The sequence below is a fragment of the Metopolophium dirhodum genome, chromosome 9 (genome assembly GCF_019925205.1).
Source record: "Metopolophium dirhodum isolate CAU chromosome 9, ASM1992520v1, whole genome shotgun sequence".
NCBI lineage: Eukaryota > Metazoa > Arthropoda > Insecta > Hemiptera > Aphididae > Metopolophium > Metopolophium dirhodum.
In genome coordinates, this window is record NC_083568.1 from 8,949,138 (window position 1) to 8,971,097 (window position 21,960).

Here is a 21,960-nt window from a genome sequence, read left to right on the forward strand (position 1 = left end):
TAAAGGGAAATCGTATTTTGTTAATATAAAACAAAAGCTGTATATTTTCATTGTGTTTCTCTTTTTAATATAGGTACTAAAAAAAAATACACGTTAGATGATTCGACAGTACAATCACTGATTATAATTATTACCTTTGGTCTTTGGGCTATAGTGTGCTGCAAGATTATGTAACAATAATGAAATTAGAAAATAAAGCATTGTAAAATTCATATTATCTACTTCAATCGTTGGTATATATTATGTTGGCTCGCGTACAATAATTTAGTACATAGAATATAGCACACGTAGTAAAAAATTCAAAAAAAAAAAATTCATAATCATGTACAGTTATTTAACATAATATATTGTTACTTGCTGATCCCGTGCACTTCGTTTCCCGTTAAATGTACCAACTCTATATGACTCAAACTTTGTTCAATTCGTTATTTAATATTCGGTGTATGATGTTCAAAATTTATCTTAACTTTTCTGTTGCCTGGAATAAAAATTCTGATTCACAGCAGTATATTATCAGGTAGATCGCGGACCCCGTGCTGTTTGTACGTAACTTTATAATTTAACTCTAAAGTATCAAAGTTATACCAAGTATGTCACTGAACTCCACCTAAACGGCTGGACTAATAGGTCTAATAGGACTAATAGGTCCAACCGTTTAGGAGGAGTTCAATCACAACACTCGTACAGTAGAATTATATATAATATAAAGATATACGATGTATCTGTCATTACATCAAATATCATATAAGACGTGTGACTGACGACTGTCTAAGAAGGGCATTGTTATAACGTTACGGTTTCAACATTATTCGGAGTTTCCTAAAAATATATATTAAATAACATACCTAGTAACATACCGGTACGCTTAACTCTTAGTAGTTTTTAGAGTACACAAAAAGGTGGGTAGGTAATAAAAAAATGTATTCGTATTTTATGTGAAGTAATTATTAAAAACCGTAAAACGGTGCATGCTATACATATTTAAATTATTTTTTAAACATTTAGCATGATTATAGTAGATATTCTGAAAGATTAAAAATGGCATCGAGTTTGTTAATGAAAATTCTTAGCACAATTTTATAAATATTTATCGTTATAATAAAAGGATACATATTTAAAACATATTATGTTCTTGAAATTCGTATTGTTATATAGCTGCAGATTAAATTATTTAAATTTTAGTTATTATTACCTCTATTTACACAATTACATTATTAAATGTGCATAGGTGCACATGTACATTGCGTTAAAATTACAGACTACTTTAGTAAAGACAATGCTTATTTTATTAATGTATAATGGCATGAATAAAAAAAAGTACACATACAAAGTATCAACTATTTTCAATGAAAAATGTTGTTAATTAGACATTTATAAATATTATGAATGAGATCACTTGATAGCAGTTTTAAATAGGTTTTCTTAAAATATTTTCTTAATATTAGGAACTTTCGTAGGTACAGTTTATAAACTTCTATTTGTATATAGTACCTAGGTACATTATATTATGTAACAAAATTATTTAATAAAGTGAGTTTTTTTAAACACATAATTATTTTAATTAGTTTTTATAATAAATAATATAAAAATATAATAATTAGCTTTTCTTTTAATAAACATGCATTAATTGTGAGTCATTTTTAAAAATACATATTATCAATTTTTTTAAGTATATATTAATGATTATTTTTATCAATTGGTAACAAATTAAATAATTAAAGTATGATAGTTATAGTATAACTATGTACCAATATACTATAATAATAGACTATACAGTGAATACTATTCCTGGAATATAAATAATAAATTATTTAAAATTAATTCATAATGTATAATAGTTTTGTTAAAATATATAAATTAGATACCATATTAATATTATATAGTATTGTAGTAGGTATTATAACGCTATATAGGTATAAAGAATTCATTAAATGCACAAATTAAATATTTACTTGGCAAATATACCCATAGTGTTACAACATATTCATTTTTTACAACTTTTTAGTAGGCACGAAGCAAAAAATTATTTTGTTTCAGTGCATTAACATATTTAGCAAATAAAATTTTGTTGCTTTAACAATAACAAAATATTAAATCTACATTGCTACTTACTAAGCACCTATTTAATTATCAAATAACTTAATATTGAATATAATTGTTTGCTTTGAAGGTACACTGTGAAACTTATAAAATACATAATATAATAATATAATCATATAATTTACAATAGTTAGATATAGTTTATTTTATGGTAAATTTACAATTGAAATTGTAGGTCTTATCTTTATAATTGTTAGAAATAAAATTAAAAGAAATAAAATATTTCATATAAAAAACATACTTTGAGAATATAATTATTATTCAATATTCAAATTGTTGTGAACATTTATTTATTATACGTTATTATAATATCCTAAATTAATAAATAAACTACTTACTCAGTGTTTTAAATAGGTGTGCAAGAAGGAAATAGTTAATTTATTTAGCTTTTGAAGTTAAACCGGGAATACATGACAATTTTTCTAATAAATCAGACCTAAAGTGATAGTTGAAAATGCATTATTCATAATTTGTTATCGAAAAGACCTTTGTTGAAAATTATTAATTTGCCGTAGAGACATAACCTAACTGTTTAGGACTTAAATGTATGTACACGTATATGTTTACTTCAGTTCAAAATTTACATACATGTTAAAATGAACGCAACGAAATAGATTTACATTTTTGTGAGCTTTTTCAATTTATATTTAAATTTTAAATTTCTACAGACGTACCATGATAGTTGGACAACGTCATACAGTTGGTTTCCATACTTGATGCGAGAGAATCGATTGAATTATACGATACAATTCGATTAAAATATTTTCCTTTTCATTCTTTGCCAAACTATAAATACATCATTCAAATGATCGATACCGATCCCGGTAGTGTTTTCGGTAATCCCAACGGTATTCGATATTTATCAGCAATGCCCTTCACATCTGCCAGCCTGTGTTTACAGGCATTTTTACTGACAAAAGCTTCCAATTTTTTTATCCGGTCACAAATCTCGTGGATTATGGAGGCACTGTACTTGGACCCTTGGCCCAAAGCTTCCATGTCTGATAGAAACTTTTCGCGATCTTCAATTTCTAATATAACTGCAAAAATATAATATGTTTTCAAATTGTATTAGTATTATTATTAACTATTATTTATTATATTGTATTAAATAAATATCGGAAAAGTGTACCTATAATAAACAATAATATTATAGTACTATAATCTCAAGGTTCAATACAATAATTTTTATCGAGAGGACTGTATGAAATTATCGAGCCCGTAAATATATGCAGAGTAAAAACGTGAAATACTATTTACGTTCGTGAGTATTAGAACTTATTAAGCACATTATACAAAACGCATAATAGTGTGTAAAACTGTCAGATATGATTATTATATTGGTGTTGAGTGGTTAAAGAATTATTTTTCAGTTCACGCTTTGTGTCGTCCCATCTCTGAAAACGGCGCTTTGCGCCGCAAAAGTGTCGGAAATTGAATTTTTTTTTTTTTGTTTATAAATGGTTGTCATTGGTTAATCGGCAGATCAGGTACGTGTATGCATCAAATCGTCGCGCGTTTACACAGCCTCGATTAAAGAAACTGCACATCTTAAAACCAAATGTATGTTATGCAGCTTATGTACAAATACTGGATTGATTTTGACCAAAATCTCAGAGATTTTTTTTAGAGATATCAGAAAAGTTTAGAGATTAAGTAGTTTAAACCACGTTAGAAAATATTTACCAAGTGCTAAATCTAATGCATGAATCGCGGTTGCCCATATAGGTCGATATATTTCACAAAGTTATAATGAACACTGACTCCGAGTTTTCTAAGTTGAACTATAAGGTACACTAAAACTGTAGAGATAGCGTATACAACGTATATTCTATAATATAGGATTTGCCGGGAAAAAACTGCACTCGGGCGATGCCGGGTTACAAAGCTAGTATATTATATAAATTCGATTCCGTGTGGCGCAAATTAGATTTCAGATTTCCGGAGGGTATATTAAGCAGCTGATCGCCGCATAGTCAGAGTAGACCGACCGGGTAAATATAGGGCGTATGCAATTTGCGCCATAAACAAACCAAAAAAAAAATTATTTGTCATTTGCGCCACGTCTAAATTAATGTATTTTGGTAATTTGCGCCACTTTTTAAGGTTGATGTTTACGCCACATAAAACTAAATAAAAGGCCATTATGTAATCTGAGCCATCTTGTACCTACAAAATTGTGCCACTTTAAAATATCTAAACAATTTTTTTTAAACAGATTAATATACTTATTATATTTTTAATCATTGATTAATAAAGTTCATTTTAATAGTTATATTTCTAGAAAATTATTACAACGTACTTCAAGTAAAACAAATATATAATACATTTTACATAGTATATATTATAATAGTATATATACGTACTTTATGTATATTAAAATTTAAAATAGTAAAATTGCAGTTAGTTATAAATAATAATATAGGTACCTATAAAAATCAGTTATATTATAATATTATTCATTGTTAATAAATTGTTTTTCATGTTATTCATGTTTTACATTCCTAAAACAAATAAATGTTATAAAATGAATGTTTAATAATACCTAAAATACCTACCTATAATACTTATATATATTATAATTCCTGGCTTAAAACTAAGCTTTTTCTATCAATTATCTTTTGTCTGTAGTCTTCATAATATTTTTATTAAATTTTATCAGCAGGTGAATTCCAACAATTGAAGTTGAAAGTGTGGAGCAGATAACATAATATTCCATTTCTGTGGTTGCGGCAATTACAAAAATTAATGTTTAGATGTAGAGCAAAATACATGCTATATTTTTATATTTTGGAGCAAATTACATACACACTTAAATGTACCTATATTGGTGGCACAAATTAAGAGTAATAAAATTGGCGAAAATACCATCTCCAGGTAAATATTTTAAGGGTAAAAGTCAAATTTACCAATATTTATTTTACCAAGTAAATTTTTTTTACCTTTTTTAAAATCGAGTGAACCTCATTTTAAATGTTTAACATGTAAAACATTATAATAAGGATGTACTACTTTTACGTAGGCGCAAATTTTAGGCTGCGTACGAATTGATTCCCGGATACCTGTTTACCTGCACTGATACCGCTGAGTTGATTCCCGGGTCATTATAATATATTATTTTCAATATTCAGCCTATTGGCTTAACCCAAGAAACACCACAAGGAGGTTGGCTGACAAGTTTCTGAAAAATGTTGTTCTTTTTAGTTTTATCATATTTTGAAAATCATTCAATTTTTTGTTAAAAAATTATTATTAAAAAATTTAGTATTTAGGTAAAATATAATTATTAAAAAAATGTAATAATTTGGTAGTAATGTATAATACATTGTTTTTAAAAATTGGTATCTGATAATGAGATTACCAGTATACTGTGACATATAATGACCCAGGAATCAACTTGTGTACATACTTCTTGATGACCCGGGAATCAACTCGTACATAAAGTAGGTCTCGGGAATCAACTTACCTACTGCGTTTCAAATTAGGTCTCAGGTGATTTTTGAAAGCCATCACTCATCAGACAATTTTTTACAATTCTAACGATACTTTTACAGTAAAACTGTATTAAAAACTCTATCCAAATAAAAACAAGTGTATATAGGTAAACTAAATTATGTAGATTCCAACACATACGGTCCTTTCTTTATGGAAAAATATAGTTTTTGGTGTTTTGATCATTTGGGAAATGACATTATATCTAATTTATCATTACTCGTTAGCTTTGCGCTTTTGATATTCGGTTTTTTTTTTATTTGTAGAACTTATTTTAAGTTAAGCTTTGAAAAGTGAATACTTTAGATAAAAAAAATATTGTCATACAGATCAAAAACTAACCAATCCATTGGGGTCTTTATTTAATAATTAAAGCCTAAAGGTCTGGGGGTGCCCGATCACCCACCGTGTGTACGCCTATATCCCATTTATGTTTAGTCTATTCGAACTCTCGCAGTACACACACACACACACACACACACACAACACACTATATAATAATATAATAAATACGTTTATAATTCATAAAAGGTCTCCCCTAAGAGACATTTTTGGGATGTTTGGTATAGTAAAAATGAAAAAAAACATTCATTTGTACGAGCGTGTCACAGCTATATGATAAAAGTTTTTAAAATGTAATACATTTAACTTGATATTTATACATGTCATGCATTACCTATATAAAAATAAAAAAATATATAATATATCAAACCTAAACAATTTTTTCTATCCAATTTACTGTAATTGTTTTTGTTATTTTTAATTCCACGTTAAATTAATATAAATTATATAAATTCACATTACTATTATTTAATTGCCCACGGTCAGGATCAGTCATAAAAATATTTTTTGAAACGTTTACATCAATGTGCGTATCTCAATAACGTCCGAAATCGTTTGAAATTCATAACTATATACGCACCGGCATCGAACAGTATAATACATATTTTGCTAATGACGGTCCTATTACACACTGAACTTGTGTAGTATGAACAACACACGCGTACAAAGGTCAAGTATATATCATATAAGATTTTGAAAGTGGAAAAAAAAATTGAAAACACATAAATAGTTTTAAATCGAAAACGAACGACACACGTCTGCAGGCAAAAACGACAACCGAATCAGACATAATATATACATATATTATATTTTATCGTATAGATGCAACGGTTACCTAAATTTAATATTATAATATTATGCTGCACAAGTATACAATTCACCCACCACCCACGTCCATTGTAATAAGCAACACGCGGCGACTTGTGTTCGCGAATCGTGATACGCGCAAAGAACAATACAATATTATTATTATTATATCGAATAACATACACACCAATATCAATTATAATATTGTATAGGTGCAACGGTTACCTAAATAATATTATATATTATGCTGCACAAGTATATACTATTCACCCACCACCCACACCTAATAATAAGCCAAACTTGTGTTCGCGAATCGTGATACGCGCAAAGAACAATACAATATTATTATTATTATATCGAATGGCAAACATAATTTTATATATTATATTGTATGTAAACCGATATCGTACGCGTTCGGGTTTCAGTGTTTTTGACGCATCCCTGGCGAGTTGTATTTATTTTTAAAGTTTATGATTTATATTTTATTTTCAGAAACTGCAGTGTTGAACTAAAACGATTTCACATGAATATTATACTATATACGTAATATGACCTTTATTCGACAAAGTATAATATCATATTATAATATCGAATAGTGACTAAGCTAAGGTATACCTTCCCCTTGTACAAAAGAAGACGAAAACAAGGTGATTTGAGTCTTTCGTGGAGAGTGTATGTACCTATTATGAAAAGTTCGTTTAAATCTCCTCTAACCTGGACCGTTTTTATTAACCAGTTATCTACTTGATACAATTTAGTGGGCATTAAGGCGTCATCGATCTCTCACTAACTTCATCATCTATACATATACATATATATATATTATATATACATTTATTGTCATGGCCGAATTACATAGCTATTCCATCAGAACGATACCGTAATAGCTGCACTTCCTCGTATTGCGCCCTGTGTTTCGTATATGGTTTAATATTGTTATTGTTATTATAGTTGAACGTTAAACAAAACACTCTTTTCCCATTATTCCGTAGTGCGCACTGAATATGCTTTCCACCGTTTATTTTTTTAGTAATGATTTTATTCCAATTAGGAATTACTTCGATTTTTATGCTATTTGACGAAAGGCGATACAAATTTCTATTTTTCAAACGAAAACAGACCATTTACTGTAAATTGTTAAGCTGATGGTTTTTTTTTAAATGTTAATGTATCAAAATCAAAATTTGAACGAGTAGTTTCTGAGTTATTAACATTTGTGCAGGATAAGGATAATTATCCATAAAAATGGTTTAAAAATAATATAAAATATAACAAATATCGAATCTATCATTATTATACTCTGACAACTTTTACAAATCATGTAAATAGATTAATGTTTAGTAAGTACTAAAATATTCAAAACATTATATTCAGAATCTTCAAATGTCCAAACCAATTATCATGAACCGCTATTACCCTTCGAACACGTAGGTAAATAATAATAAATTAAAACACGATTCTAGGTACGTTTGAATTTCAATTTAGATAAAACACAATTTTCAAAAGAGTCTTTTGGTTAACAATTTACAGTAAAAAAAGGTTAATAAGTAAAGTAAACAAGTATATGGTTAAAAATTCTGAAAATTAGAATAAATTTATTATTATTGAAAAAAATATAGGAAGAGCATGCTATTGGTTATCAACCTGTATAATGAATGAACATGTATATTGTAAACAGTACAATTTCCTGGGCCGGCTTTCTCCGTGGCTTCAGTCCAGTGACGTTATAGTCACCACTGGTCATACATACTGTTCGTTAGATTTTGGGACTAATTTCACGTTCCATTACAACCAACTATAAGTCGGAAAGTCGTTTACCCACAGTGATTGTTAAAATGCTCGACTGTCGCCTTAAAGTAATTATATCCACGCACATATATTTATGTGCGTATGTACACTATAAATTACAATATTCATTTTTTATAATGGTTAATACGTTATAAATGAGTGAATATAATATGAAAAACGTGATACCTACAGAAACGAAATCGTCAATGTTTTTCTTAAAACTTCTCTTTTTTATGACGTATTATAATATCGTATTTAAGTTTAAAAAGTTGACAATTATAAGGGCTAAATTACTAACAGTTTTAACGCGTGATCGTAAAAAGAGTAACAAGTTTTAAGTTGTAATACACACTAAATTAAAATAATTTCTATAGTATTTATATATAATATTATAACTACACCTATAATTCTAATTGGATACTGTACCTCACTCGACAGAAACGATTTTTATTTTGGGAGTCGCTATAATTACATGTTTACCTTGTCCTTTTATTTAATTCTTCTTAAATAAATCGGTTCATAACCTCCTACTTTGGTAATTTTAATTTTAAAAAGTTGTTAATCTATTAAAAAAGTTTGACGTTTTAAACAGAAATAATCGTTTAAAGTAAGTGAATAATAATAACTTATGAACAAATACTGATTTGAAAAAAAAAGGTTAGATTATATGTTTATGTGTAAAAAAAAACTGTAAAGTTTTTATCTGAATGAATATAAATATCAAAGTGAAAAAAGTGCTGATTTAATTCAAAAAGTTCTCAACATTTATTTGGCGGCACAATCAAATTGGTATACGAGAGCTGTCCGACTCCGGGGTGGTAAAATTCTAGATCACACTCGGCAGAAAAACGTCGTCTCACACATCTGTCGGTATTACGTAGACATTAATCAAAAGGGCCAATTATCGCTGTACAGATCGTCGTCGACGATAAATTGATATCTTCACCGCCGTGTCTTAGCAGTGAAAAAAAATACGCCGACCGAATATGCCACCGTTGGTCATGGAATCATCGATCGTTTATGATGTAGGTATGTGTGCGATGGGTTTACATATATAAAATTCGATTTCGGCCTTTGGGTATTTCAGACGTTATTGCAATTGTAGTATTTTATTATTTTCATATTTTGTATTCAGTTTTCTGCTAAATTTTATCATAGGCGTCGTATAATGTTGCGTTTTTAAAACATTATATCTCATCAGTTGTAAATTGTAATGTAAGACGTGTCGTAGTATCATACTTTTAACATAAATATGCTAATGGGCTGGATACAAGATTTTGTTTCTGACCGATTTTTCGTTGTCATAATGTCATGGTTATTATCCATATTATTACTTATTAAGAATTTTACCAAATTTATAAAATGTAATTCACAAATAAAATTAAGGAAAGATAGCTTTTTTTATAATTATTTGCTTAAAAGAAGATATTATATTATATACATTAAAAAAAATTATGAATTCTAAACCTAGATACCAGAAAGCGTTCTGAGATACAAAAATACCAAATTGAATACAATCAAAATATTATGCTTTATTATTTTCGATATTTTTCAATTTTCGTTAAAAACCCAAAAACATACTATTTATGATTCATATATTATTTTCCCTTAAGTGCAACATATTGAGTAATGTAAGTAATACGTTTTTTCCCGCGATATTTTTTTTAATTTCATATTATAAGTAGCGTGGAATGTTTTTATTCGAAATATTGGTGCATAAATAAATATATTGTAGCGAATCACATATGTGCGATATCGTTACATAATATACTGCAATGTATAAGTATTAACATAAATAGTTACAATGTTAGGAAGAATGAACATTATATATATAGTATAGTTATCTGGAGACACATACTATAATTTGTTGGCATGTTAAGTTCGTTAATTAGTTAGTTTGGGACAAGTACAAAAGCCCGCCACTAAGGAACTCTGGATGACCATACTGTTCGTAAGTCTATCGTTCTACTATATTTAATCTGTAACTAAGGTTGTTGTAATATTTTATTGTGCAATAATAAAACATATCTCAATTGGAACTTGATATTTGATCTATATAATTCCTGAAGCTCCCATTGTTACGGTTAAAATATAATTCATAACGCACTGAATTATCTTATTAGAACAGATTTCCTAACCTCGTTACAATACCAAATACTATTAGGAACAGGTTAATATTATTCATACGCATTTGAAGTTATGAGATAATATTTAAAGTGATGCGCAACAATATTTCGGGGAATAATATTCTTTGGCCTTTGCCAATTCAATCCACTAATGTATAAGCTTCAAACGTTTATAAATCATAAATCGAATTCGAAATTTATTTATTTATGTGCACAAAACGTTGTTTATAAAAATATTATGCTAGTACTCACGATCAGAATCTAGTATTAAAAATTTAAAAATGAAAAATCTAAAAAAATCACCCTGCGCAGGTTATTCTTTTACTCTTTGGTCGATAACCCTTCGTAACCTTTCAACGAAATCCGGAGATAACGGGTGAGCCACTATAATATATTTAATACATTTTATACATTTTATGTTGGTCTTACTCTTACAGAGATTCTTTTTTTTTTTTAAATCTTTTTCCTCGGACACTCTGCTTTTGAATAGAATCAGTTCTCCGAAAGTTCCAAGTAGACCTAATACCATCGATTGAAATGTAATCTATTTGATACTTTTGAATTGGTCATTTTTCGATTTTTCACAACAGTGATAACACTATACTACGTTATAAAAACAGACGTTTGAAACCAGCACAGTTTTATAAACTATTCCAGAATAATTATTTTACGAAAATGTCTATCCATCGCTTCTTATTTGACAATTGAGAACTCAAATTAAATATCGACAAAACAAATATTGTGATAAATTGATTTTCTGTTTATTGTCGTTTTATATTTTATTCTAATTATATTTATCATTGCGTTTGTGATGTTGAGTATAATATGATGTACTCATGTATGTATAGTAAATGGTCGGAAAATGGCGCGTTTTCGATTTAAATAATGATAAACAATACACCGATTAAGTGTGTACAATACGCGATTTTTCAATATATATCAAACCCACTTTATTGAAATCAAACACAATATTTTATAATCGAAATTCATTCTATATCGTTTAAGCGGATTACTGATCATTAGTCATAATACATTATAATATGCACAGTGAAAATGTATTTCGGCCTTTTGGATAATATGTAATAATATAATATTATTGTATTATTTTATAGATCCTATCACAATATAACAGTCGTTATTAAACAATATTGCTGAATGTATAACTGAAACGAATTATCTTCAGTACATTTAATGTATAAATAGAATAAGATAAAATTGATATTATTAAAGACAATATTTCTGTTCCAAAAGGAAGGAAAATACATTTAAGTAAATTACCCTTTCAAATAAATTCGTTAACACGTAGTCTTATATTATATCAACAAGATGAAGAAAGTCAATGGATCAAAGGCGTCTAAATTGTATATTTATGTTTAAATAAGTGGAAATTAATATCGAGCATCTATTATTGTTATAGAAATAAGAATATTTACTCTCGTCCAACAATATTTGCAATATTGTAATATCATTACCACAAGGTAATATAAAATCTATATACATAAATGTGAAATTGAAAAACTTTGACGCCAATGTTCATCTCAAGACGTGCGTGAAGTTGCCCCCCCCCCCCCCACCGTGACCAATTTATTTGAAAGTTATGCTATCATTTTGCAAATAATTTGTAAATTGGTTTTTAGAATTTACAAATAAATTCCCTAACCGGTATAAGAAAAAGAAGACAAGGGGGCCAACTACACGCAGCCCCCCCCCCCCTATATGAAGCTAGCGGTTTCAAGTATATAACATTATTTTGCAAATAATTTGCAAACATTTGGTTGCACACATGGTTGTCATCCGTACATTACCTACTATTATAATATTTGGTAGAAATATGGCATACAAAAAATTTAAATACAAATTTTAAAAAAAAACAAGTCTTTGGCACGGACAACGTTGGGCAGGACAGCTAGTATAACGTATAAGTGAACTACTTTTTTTATATTGCTTTGTAGTATAAATAATTTAAGTGCAGAGAAGAAATGTAACTTAGCTTAGAAAGAAATTCAATTGATATACAATTTTTCTGAATTATAGGAAATCGTAACTTTATAATAAACAAAAGTGAACCTCATAATTTACATAATATAATATAATATTATCTTAAAGTATAAATTTAAATTTATTATTTCTATACCTACAATATTTTTTGAACATAAACTGTCACCAGTTCCACGTATATTCCTTGAAAATGTGTAGGCCACAATATCGCAGAAGACTAGATTTAATAGGATGAATTCCAAAAACCATTAATAATTTTTTTAACTTAACTGAATCATATTAAAAAATGCAACTAATTAATTGTTTAATAAATTGTTTTCACCGTTTTTTTCCTTATTTCTCAGTTATAAAATGCCAGATAAAATTGTGTTTTAATTAATTTTGTATACTAGTGGTGTCCTGCGAGTGTGATGGAAAAAACAACATTTATTCGTCGAAAACTATTTCAAAATATTTAATTACAAAATAATACAAAATTCAAAACTCGAATGAAATAAAATCGCGTTGAAAACACACACACTGCACAAACACAAATCATTTAAGCTTTTATTCGAACGATACGCGCAGCTAAAGGTGACCTCAGGGCAAAAATGCTCACCTGGAAGTTAGTTGGCATTGAACATCCACTGTTAAAATTAAAAGCAAACACTGTACACATTTTAAAGTAGTTTCTGAAATCAAATTATCGTGATTTATTGAACAAACTTTAGGCCTATCGTCATTCACTATTGTACGTTGAGAGTAACTACGGACACGGTAGTGTACAGTATAGTAAATATTATCTATATCAGTTATCAATAATTTTACTGAATATGATATTATAGATTTTAATAAGCAATTCTTATTGATTTTCTGAATGCATAAGAGAAATCAAATTAAATATAAATGTTCAATTATATAATAATATTAATGAAAAAGTCGAATTATAATTTACAATAATCAAACATTTGTAAACAAATGATTTATATCGTATGTTTTTTTTTTTACTATTTTTTCACTGTTTTTTAGATTATATAAGTGTTTATACATTTAGTTTAAATCTGAAAATCAATATTTCTTTAAAAGTAAGAACCTGCAATGCATTGCATTAAATTTCACTATTTCATTACAGCGGACACCGTGGATATTTCCCTACATTAAATATGATTTTCTGTTTAAAAAAGTAACATTTTCATGTTGATACAGTTGTCACATTTGTTTGGGGTTCGTTTCCACTCAAGTAATTTATGGGATGCAACCACGTGTGCATTTATATTTTGCATTCCAATGATTTATTTTTATACCCATGTAAACATGTGTATAATTTTCATCTCATGAATACCAAATTCGGCATTCAGCAAAACATGGTAAAAAGTATATTATTTATTATGTGTAATTATGATAATATGTATTTTATAATCTATTTATTTATCTTACGTATTAAGGTACTAGGTATCACTAGAACAATGCGTTTCTGTTTTCCCAAATTTCTTGTTTAAAATCATTCTAAGAAATTGTTTTACATCACGTTTAAGAACATTTTTTTCTAAAAATTATTATTATACAATTATTAATTGATACCAATTAAAAGTTCTGTTTAAATTTATAATATGTATTTGTGTGACATCTTATCCCATAAGCATTTCATATAACTAACAAGGGTGTAACGTTACATTTGAAAATCATTTTCTTTTTCATTCGTTTGACCTTGTTTGTGATAAACCACGAAACAAACTCTTTTATATACCTGGCACTCCTGGCAGTACAACGACAATGTACACAATCGAATATTGAAAATATTCATATGCTTTGAGTTTTCAAAAGCGTTTGTAAACTGGGCACGGTTAAGTCGAGTTATAAAAAGGTCAGTTGTAAAACTCTAACAAGGCATCGATTGTTTTGATTAGTATAAAGTGTATAGGTAAACACAGAACCGATCTTACGGGCAATATAGGTAGGTACGTTTGATATGTGAGCTGGGCTCTAATTTTCAAGCTTTATAGGTATCTATAGGTTACTATTTTTGATTTTGAAAACTATTTAGCGTTAGAGAAAGCGGTCTTTATCGTCCTCTATTATTAAAGTTTTTTTTTTTACATCATTTTTTGAAATTGTTTAAATTGTTGAACTCGTTATTTAGGACTGTTTTTAGATAACATAATATTCATAAATCAATACATTTTAAGTAAAACTTTTACTGAATTGTAGTTTATACCAATAATTATTATAATAATATAAACCGTGTACACGAAATACTATTAGAAAACCGTACCATTGGTAAGAAAAAAAGTGCAATGTATTTAGTGTAATGTAGCTCAATAGCAATATACAGTGGCCAACGAATTTTCATTTTCACAAATTCCGTAGGTATATAAGAATATTGAAATTATGAGACAACTTTGTAATCCAATACTGTGGGGTAATCTCTTTCGATGTAAATTATTTTAATGTCCAATGTTGCGTTTATTTAACATGGGTTCTGGGTTATACTATAGTAGGTAGTTGGTGTATAAAATATGCGAATGCAATTATTGTGTCACGGAGGTTTTACAAATTATATGTTCTATTATTGAAATTAATAATGGTTCTTTAAAATAAAAAAAACTATTTAATTTAATTTTTAATTTGGTATCTCGACGATCGTACATCTAATTTGTAAATTTATTAACAATAATAGTTTTTTTTAAAACTATTTTTAATTATCTTTGAAAAAAGTACAACTTAGATAATATTAATGAAAAAAAAAATGTATTTTAAAAAAGCAAATTATTTAACTTGTTAACACCATGGGTAAATCAAAAATTGTGTTTTGTGTTTTATTGCACCCAGACCCAATTTTTCAGACACACGTTAATATTTTTCATGCATGTATTATAATATAATGCATTTTAATATTTTAATATAACCAATACGAATGTAAAAATGTACAGAAAAAATAATAACTGATTTGGAACACGTAGCTTTTAAAACACTTAATCTCAATAAAGAAACCTAATAATACATCTGCTGTGACAGTTATTATTTATCTTTAACTTGAAATTTGTTTTTTATAGGGAGGTATTAAAATAATAAATATTAATCATCATAAAAAACTTTGTAAATGGTTTTCGTATTTTTAGAGTACATAAACATGCAAACTCACTTTTAAACTAATTTAAATACCTCCTTATTTTAGTTATGTATGTTTCGATATAGTAATCAGAGCTAGTAGGTATACGCAATCGTAATTCCAAAGTTTAGGCACAATATGAGACCATAAATATAATTATTAACCATAAATATTATTTTTGTGAAAACACTTTAGACAATAATATTATTACTATACTATTACCATTACTATACGTTCAATAAACTTATTAATATTTATGATTATTTATGAATAAATATGTATTATGAATAAACGTAAGCATTGATGGCTTAAACATTTTAAATACCGCCTATTTATCATTATTGTATTTTAATTACCCATAGTATCAAATACTCGTTTTGTTTGTTATGTTTAACAAACTGTAAATTATTCAACTATTTTACCTGAGTTAATGAGTTCTTCATCGGTACATTCATTGGAGGTTTTTTGGATATTGGAAACTTTGACTACTGCTACCGGATCCAATTTAGTCACTCTACCGTAAGCCATAATACTCTGCAGTTTTTCTTTTTCCCCGTTGTAATTTTCTAGCAATATTATTTACATTAATATTAATTATTCAAAACTAAACTAGGACCGATCAATTTGAATACAGAATAGTGCAATAATATGGCGACTTGTATAGTTATACCTTACGAATTAGTTTTTGATAGGTATTGGCACATAACCTGTTCCTTCCATTTAGTACGACATCGATTTAAGATAATATACAGGCTATTCAACAACCCTGCACAATGCACATACATGACAAAAATGGTGCGCGAAAAATCTGGTTTTAAACAGCTGATCAACAATAGGAGAAAAGCTGCTAAAGGCGGGTTTCCACTAATAACTATGCACGTACACACGTACAAATCCTTTGCTGTGATTGGTTGGTTAGGTCAAGTTACCACACAATTAACCACGATACCGTGTTGTTGGACATTTACACGGTAAACATGTTTAGTGGAAACCCACCTTAACGCTCCAACCGTGGTTACCATCAATCAACAACCTAATAATATTGTATTATATTATATATTGATATATTTTGTACAACCGAGAGACAACACTATAATGCAAAAGCGCCAACTATAATTCTTGCTATGAAAAAATCGTCAACTTTTCGTGCACCAAAAAATAAGTTTCGTTAAGTAACCTGTATGGTATATTGTTCAATGATAATATCTTAAATCATGGGCACGACATCAAATTGTGAAAAATCAAAATAAGTTATACGACAACATCACAAGGGTTGATAATAATAACAGCATCAGTGTAACCAAATGACTAAGAGAAAATATCCTTAAAACTCATAGTCAAACATTATAATATTGTATACGACATTTTACTAAACTACTTCGTGTCAATAACCTGAATAACCGTTACCTACCGTGTTATTAGAGAATTTTTGCACAACGCCGGTTAAACACTCCGGTATAAAAATAACGTTCGGTTAGATTAAAATGTAATACTATAATAACTTTGTAATTGAAACTTTAGTTTTTGCATAATCGGATGTCTTGTATTCCGATAAACTATTTTATCCCATTGTAATTTGTAACCATAAACCTTTAAACTGGTTCATGTGTTATGGTTATATTATCATAAGATATTTTATATTTTAAAAATATAATAACCACGGCTATAGATAGTACGGTTGCTCATGGTTCCCATACTTGAAAAGTGTCTACCGTATGAATATCTGTAATAAGTATTAAAGTTAAATTAAACAGCTGGAGATTCAAGCGCCAACGCTTATAATATGTCATAGTCACTATCACGCAACTACAATTTACATTTGAAAGGTAACTGCGTTTATAGTCACTACAACAAATAACCGGGCTTGTGCAAAAACCCTCTGATAACTATACAAGTCACCACACATATTTTGGCGTAATATTTTATTCGTACGTCTATATGTTTTGTATTTATAATATAATATCTTATATATATTTTTATGTTTTCCGTTTACTTTGTCTCGTGCTAGGTTTGTAGGCTTCCGGTTCGTAGGCGCCAGACTCGACGATGTCCTTGAGCATCCGCGGTCTGGTCGACCGGTACCGTTTGATGGGAGCTGCAGACATTCCGGAAACGGGACGGACCGATGTTGTTGACGGTGAATCCTCACCGGATCTTAGCCAACCCTGCAGAGACTTCCGCTGTAACGTCGTTAAGCGGCTCTCCTTGATCAGCTCTGCGAAAAACAGCAAAATTTCAATCAGATACCGCGGTTACCATTATTATTATTATTATCGTATACACCGAAAAGCTGCGCGTGGTTTTGTGAAACCGACCGAACATATTAATATCAGATGTAATCCGATGTTCTCAGTCCTAAAATTTGATAAAAAAAAAAAAACTAATTTGTTCTGCCGAAAACGAGAAAAACGATAACTCCTAACTATAGGTTAGTCAAAACCCCGCATCTAGCCCAGAAATTATTTAAGTAACTGCAGATACATCATTGTTTGTACCATTTTTCTACAGACGACCTGGTAGTCAACAATTCAAACAACAATAAAAAGATTATTGAATCACCTTTGTATCATAGACTTTGAATGTCAGTAAAGAAGATAATATTGTTCTAGTCGCTGAAGGTAGGTATACAATACTATATATTCACAATAAACTGGGCCTGGGCGTAACGTATGGGGACTGAGTATCTTGACTAAATTTTTAGACAGGCATTTTAGAGGCTTTTTATTCGAATCAGGATATATAGTACAGTGCTTTATATCAGTTTAATTCAATGTTTCAAGTATTTTAACAAAATGTCTGTTTCTTTAAATATATTGTTTTACATCGTATTTTAAAATAAACACTGTGCTTATATAATTTTAGATTCTGATCGGAGCGATGAATGTATTGATTTTACAATTACGAGTGCTTTCTAACTAAATTATTTTTTACACTTCATAGTAAAATAAATGCTACGATTTTTGACTGTATTAGTGTTAATTCTGGTAGTAAATTGGATCAATAGTCTGTACTTTGGAGAGATCAAAAGTAAAAATTCTTAGTGGTTTTCAAAATAACCTTGAATTTTAAAGAAAAAATTCGAACATTTGCTAAATGTATTAATAAATAAATTGTTCGATTAAAAGTTTAAAACCTTGGTTTCCGAAAACTTTGAACGTCTTCGTTCAGAATCGTTTAAACGTATAGATTATAGAATATGTTTTATCTTTGAAATCAAATTTAACACACCCATTGCTGTGACCTATACTCAATTACCAGGTACCTGCACCTACAGCTGTACAGCAGAGTGGTTACCTACTTGACTTTTTTCAAATGTTACGTATTATTTTATAATTAGGTACTTTGTACCTCATATGTTTTATATTTTCTGTATAGGTACAATATACCTAGGTACAAAGGTGTATAAAGAAGTACCAAGTCTAAGTGTATAATACAATTTATTCTAGAAGTTATTTAAGACGTGTAGTAGGTATCACACATAAAACTTTTCTATTTTTTTGTAATCTTTGTCTGAACAAAATCTTTCTACGTGACGAAATTTCTAATCCCAATTATAAACTCACGGTAAGTTGTTTGCACTGTTCTTATCGAAATCCTTTGTAATATTTATGATATTGAATATATCACTCAATGGTACCTAAAGTCTAAACTAATCGAATGTATTATTATTTTTTTTTTTAAAGGAAATAAGTTAAGCTGCATATAGTTAAAATTTTTACCTTATTTAGAATTTCAATCTTAAAGTCTTATAATATAAGTAAGGATATTATAAAGCATAAAATCAGAACCTGTTGTATAAGTCTTGTAAAATATGTAAGTGTATTACCATTTACCACTGCCGCCTATATTATAAAATCTTTTGTTTACTCGTAATATTAACATAATATTTTATTTATTATACAAAAATTAGCGTAGCATAGGATATAGTTACCCTACGATAGGTACTCGTTTTGATTTTAGTGGGGACGACCCTTTCTGGTCTAATAAACTTTTGTTCTTTACATATTCACAGTATGTACATAGGCAAAACGACTAAACAAATATTTCGAGGGTGAAATAACTATTTTAAGTTAAAGGTTTATTTTACACGAGAATGTGTATTTTCCCCTCATTTTGCCCAAACAGACCTTTCACAGTAGAAAAACATTTCACAAAACTCAAAACCAAATGATTTTTTGGAATTTTTCCAAAGGTAAAATGTTTTATTTGTGTATATTATAGCTGACCATAACAAATAATGAGATTAATAAACTAAATAAAATGTGTAAGAACGCAAACATTGTTTAGCACTTGCAGAATGTTTCTATCTGTAAGTGAATAGTAAATTTATTTTGAATGCTTAAGTTTTTTTTATTCCCTATACTATTCGCTAATAATATTACATTGATTTTAATAATATTAGGTACATTTGAAGTTTTAAGACCCTACAGTTTAAACCTGTAACAAACTCACTGAGCCAGCGAAACAAAAATATAATATAATAATGTTCAATTAAGCTCGGATTAAGATAATTTTGGGCCTGGGGCCAAATAATAATAATATTATTTCCATTATCCATATATTATAAGAAACGTACTACCCGCCGGGGGCCCAATGTTGTTCGGGGCGCATCTAAACTCCGCCACGAGAACCTTTTTTTAATGTAAACTCCAACAGTGACAAAAATCAAGTAAAATTGAGGTCATGTAAACTCCGACAGTGAAAAAAATCAAGTAACAGTATACACTATACAATTAATATAATTTACAGATTATTATTAAACAAAAATCATAATTTTATAATAATAATTATCTTTATTAAATAAGTGTATGCCAAAAAATATAAAAAACTTAAAAATAAAAATAATAATTGTTCGAACAAATCATACAAATTGCAATGGCCAGCATAATGTTAAAAAATAATGATAGACAATAATTTTCATTATCATTACAATTATTGTAATAACTAATAATCAAAAAAATATAGGTATATTATATTATTATGACATAATATTATGTTATAACTTATAATATTTTGAACTGTGGACTAAAATTATGAGATACAGTTTGTAGATATTCAAACCAATATAAATCCATTTTTCAGTATTTATAGCTTACTCTAACACAATAATTTTTTTTTCATTTTGAATTTTTGAGTTTTCTTAGTAGAGAATTATCATTAAGTTTTACATAAGAAAGGCCTTAATACTGGCGGAGTTTCCATATATCCATTAAGGTAAGAAAATAAAGCTGGTGGAGTTTACTTATTTCTCGTGTATAATATTATTATGCTTCAATATTTTTATAATAGTGAACAAAATTCAAATGCGTCGTAATTTACAATTATATAATATAGCTACCTAAAATTATAGGTACGCTTTTTTTGTTTATCTCAAACAAATATTATTTTAAGATGAATAATACATTAATTATGTACTGATGTGTACCTATAGGTATACACGATCTCGGGATATTGCTTATCATTTGATAATTATTGTAAACTGTTTATTTTAATAATTCGTGCTGTATCATACCATTCAAATATTTCCTAGTTTCTGCGCTGTATTCGGATGGTCTAGATGCATTGAAGATTCCGCCTTCGTTGCAAATTTTTGTCCGGTACGCCATTTCAATTTTCCTACAGTAACAATGATTGTGTAACAACAACTAACCCTTAAACCGCAATTATTGTAAAATGAACAATGCGTTTTAAACACCTCAAAAATATTATATCAATTATTATGAAACAGTCGAGTTGACGGTACGTGTTTTACCATGGTAACAGACGCAATCGACGCAGTAGGTACCTACACATTATACGTAATAATACGGGAAATATAAAAATATTACTCACGTGACTTATCCAGTCACTCCAGTAACTAGTCAATTTAACATATTATTATTTTATGTTGGGTTTAATAATAAACTGTTTATTTGTATCATATACACCAGTGGTTCTCAAACTGGGTGCCCGGCCATCTGGGGGCCGTGAAATATTTGAATAAATGTATTATATTTTAATTATTTTCCTAAGCGTTTATGAAAAACAAACCAAATATATTGTGGAATAGCCAGTTATTTAATAATAAAGAAATTATTACTAGGTATTACATCGAATAAGTTTATCTCATTTTAGAACTTATCGACTTTATATTAGTATATATATTATATTGTATTATAGTTCAGAAAAAAATTATAGTAAAAAAATTCTTAACTACCACAATCTTATTGCTTAGATAGC

At 28.4% G+C, this 21,960-nt stretch overlaps 1 protein-coding gene across 1 annotated transcript; it reads right to left on the reverse strand.

Annotated features, from left to right (window-relative positions):
• Window positions 1–1,925: 1,925 nt before the first annotated feature.
• LOC132952654 (UPF0193 protein EVG1 homolog) lies at window positions 1,926–21,466 on the reverse strand. The gene is made up of 4 exons (XM_061025005.1): window positions 21,254–21,466; window positions 17,735–17,956; window positions 16,164–16,307; window positions 1,926–3,140 (listed from the first exon to the last, which is right to left on the reverse strand). The coding sequence occupies exons 1-4, from the start codon at window positions 21,345–21,347 to the stop codon at window positions 2,902–2,904; spliced, it is 699 nt and encodes a 232-aa protein (XP_060880988.1). The 5' UTR covers window positions 21,348–21,466; the 3' UTR covers window positions 1,926–2,901.
• Window positions 21,467–21,960: the final 494 nt, after the last annotated feature.

What these genes read in the sequence shown, in the direction of transcription:
- LOC132952654 (XM_061025005.1), bottom strand. Translation starts at nt 21,347, where the DNA reads ATGGCGTACCGGACAAAAATTTGCAACGAAGGCGGAATCTTCAATGCA. An exon ending in AACTAGGAAATATTTGAATG is followed by an intron (nt 17,957 to 21,253) that starts GTATGATACAGC and finishes TGTTTTTCGCAG; the next exon opens with AGCTGATCAAGGAGAGCCGC. An exon ending in TGAAGAACTCATTAACTCAG is followed by an intron (nt 3,141 to 16,163) that starts GTAAAATAGTTG and finishes ATATTTTTGCAG; the next exon opens with TTATATTAGAAATTGAAGAT.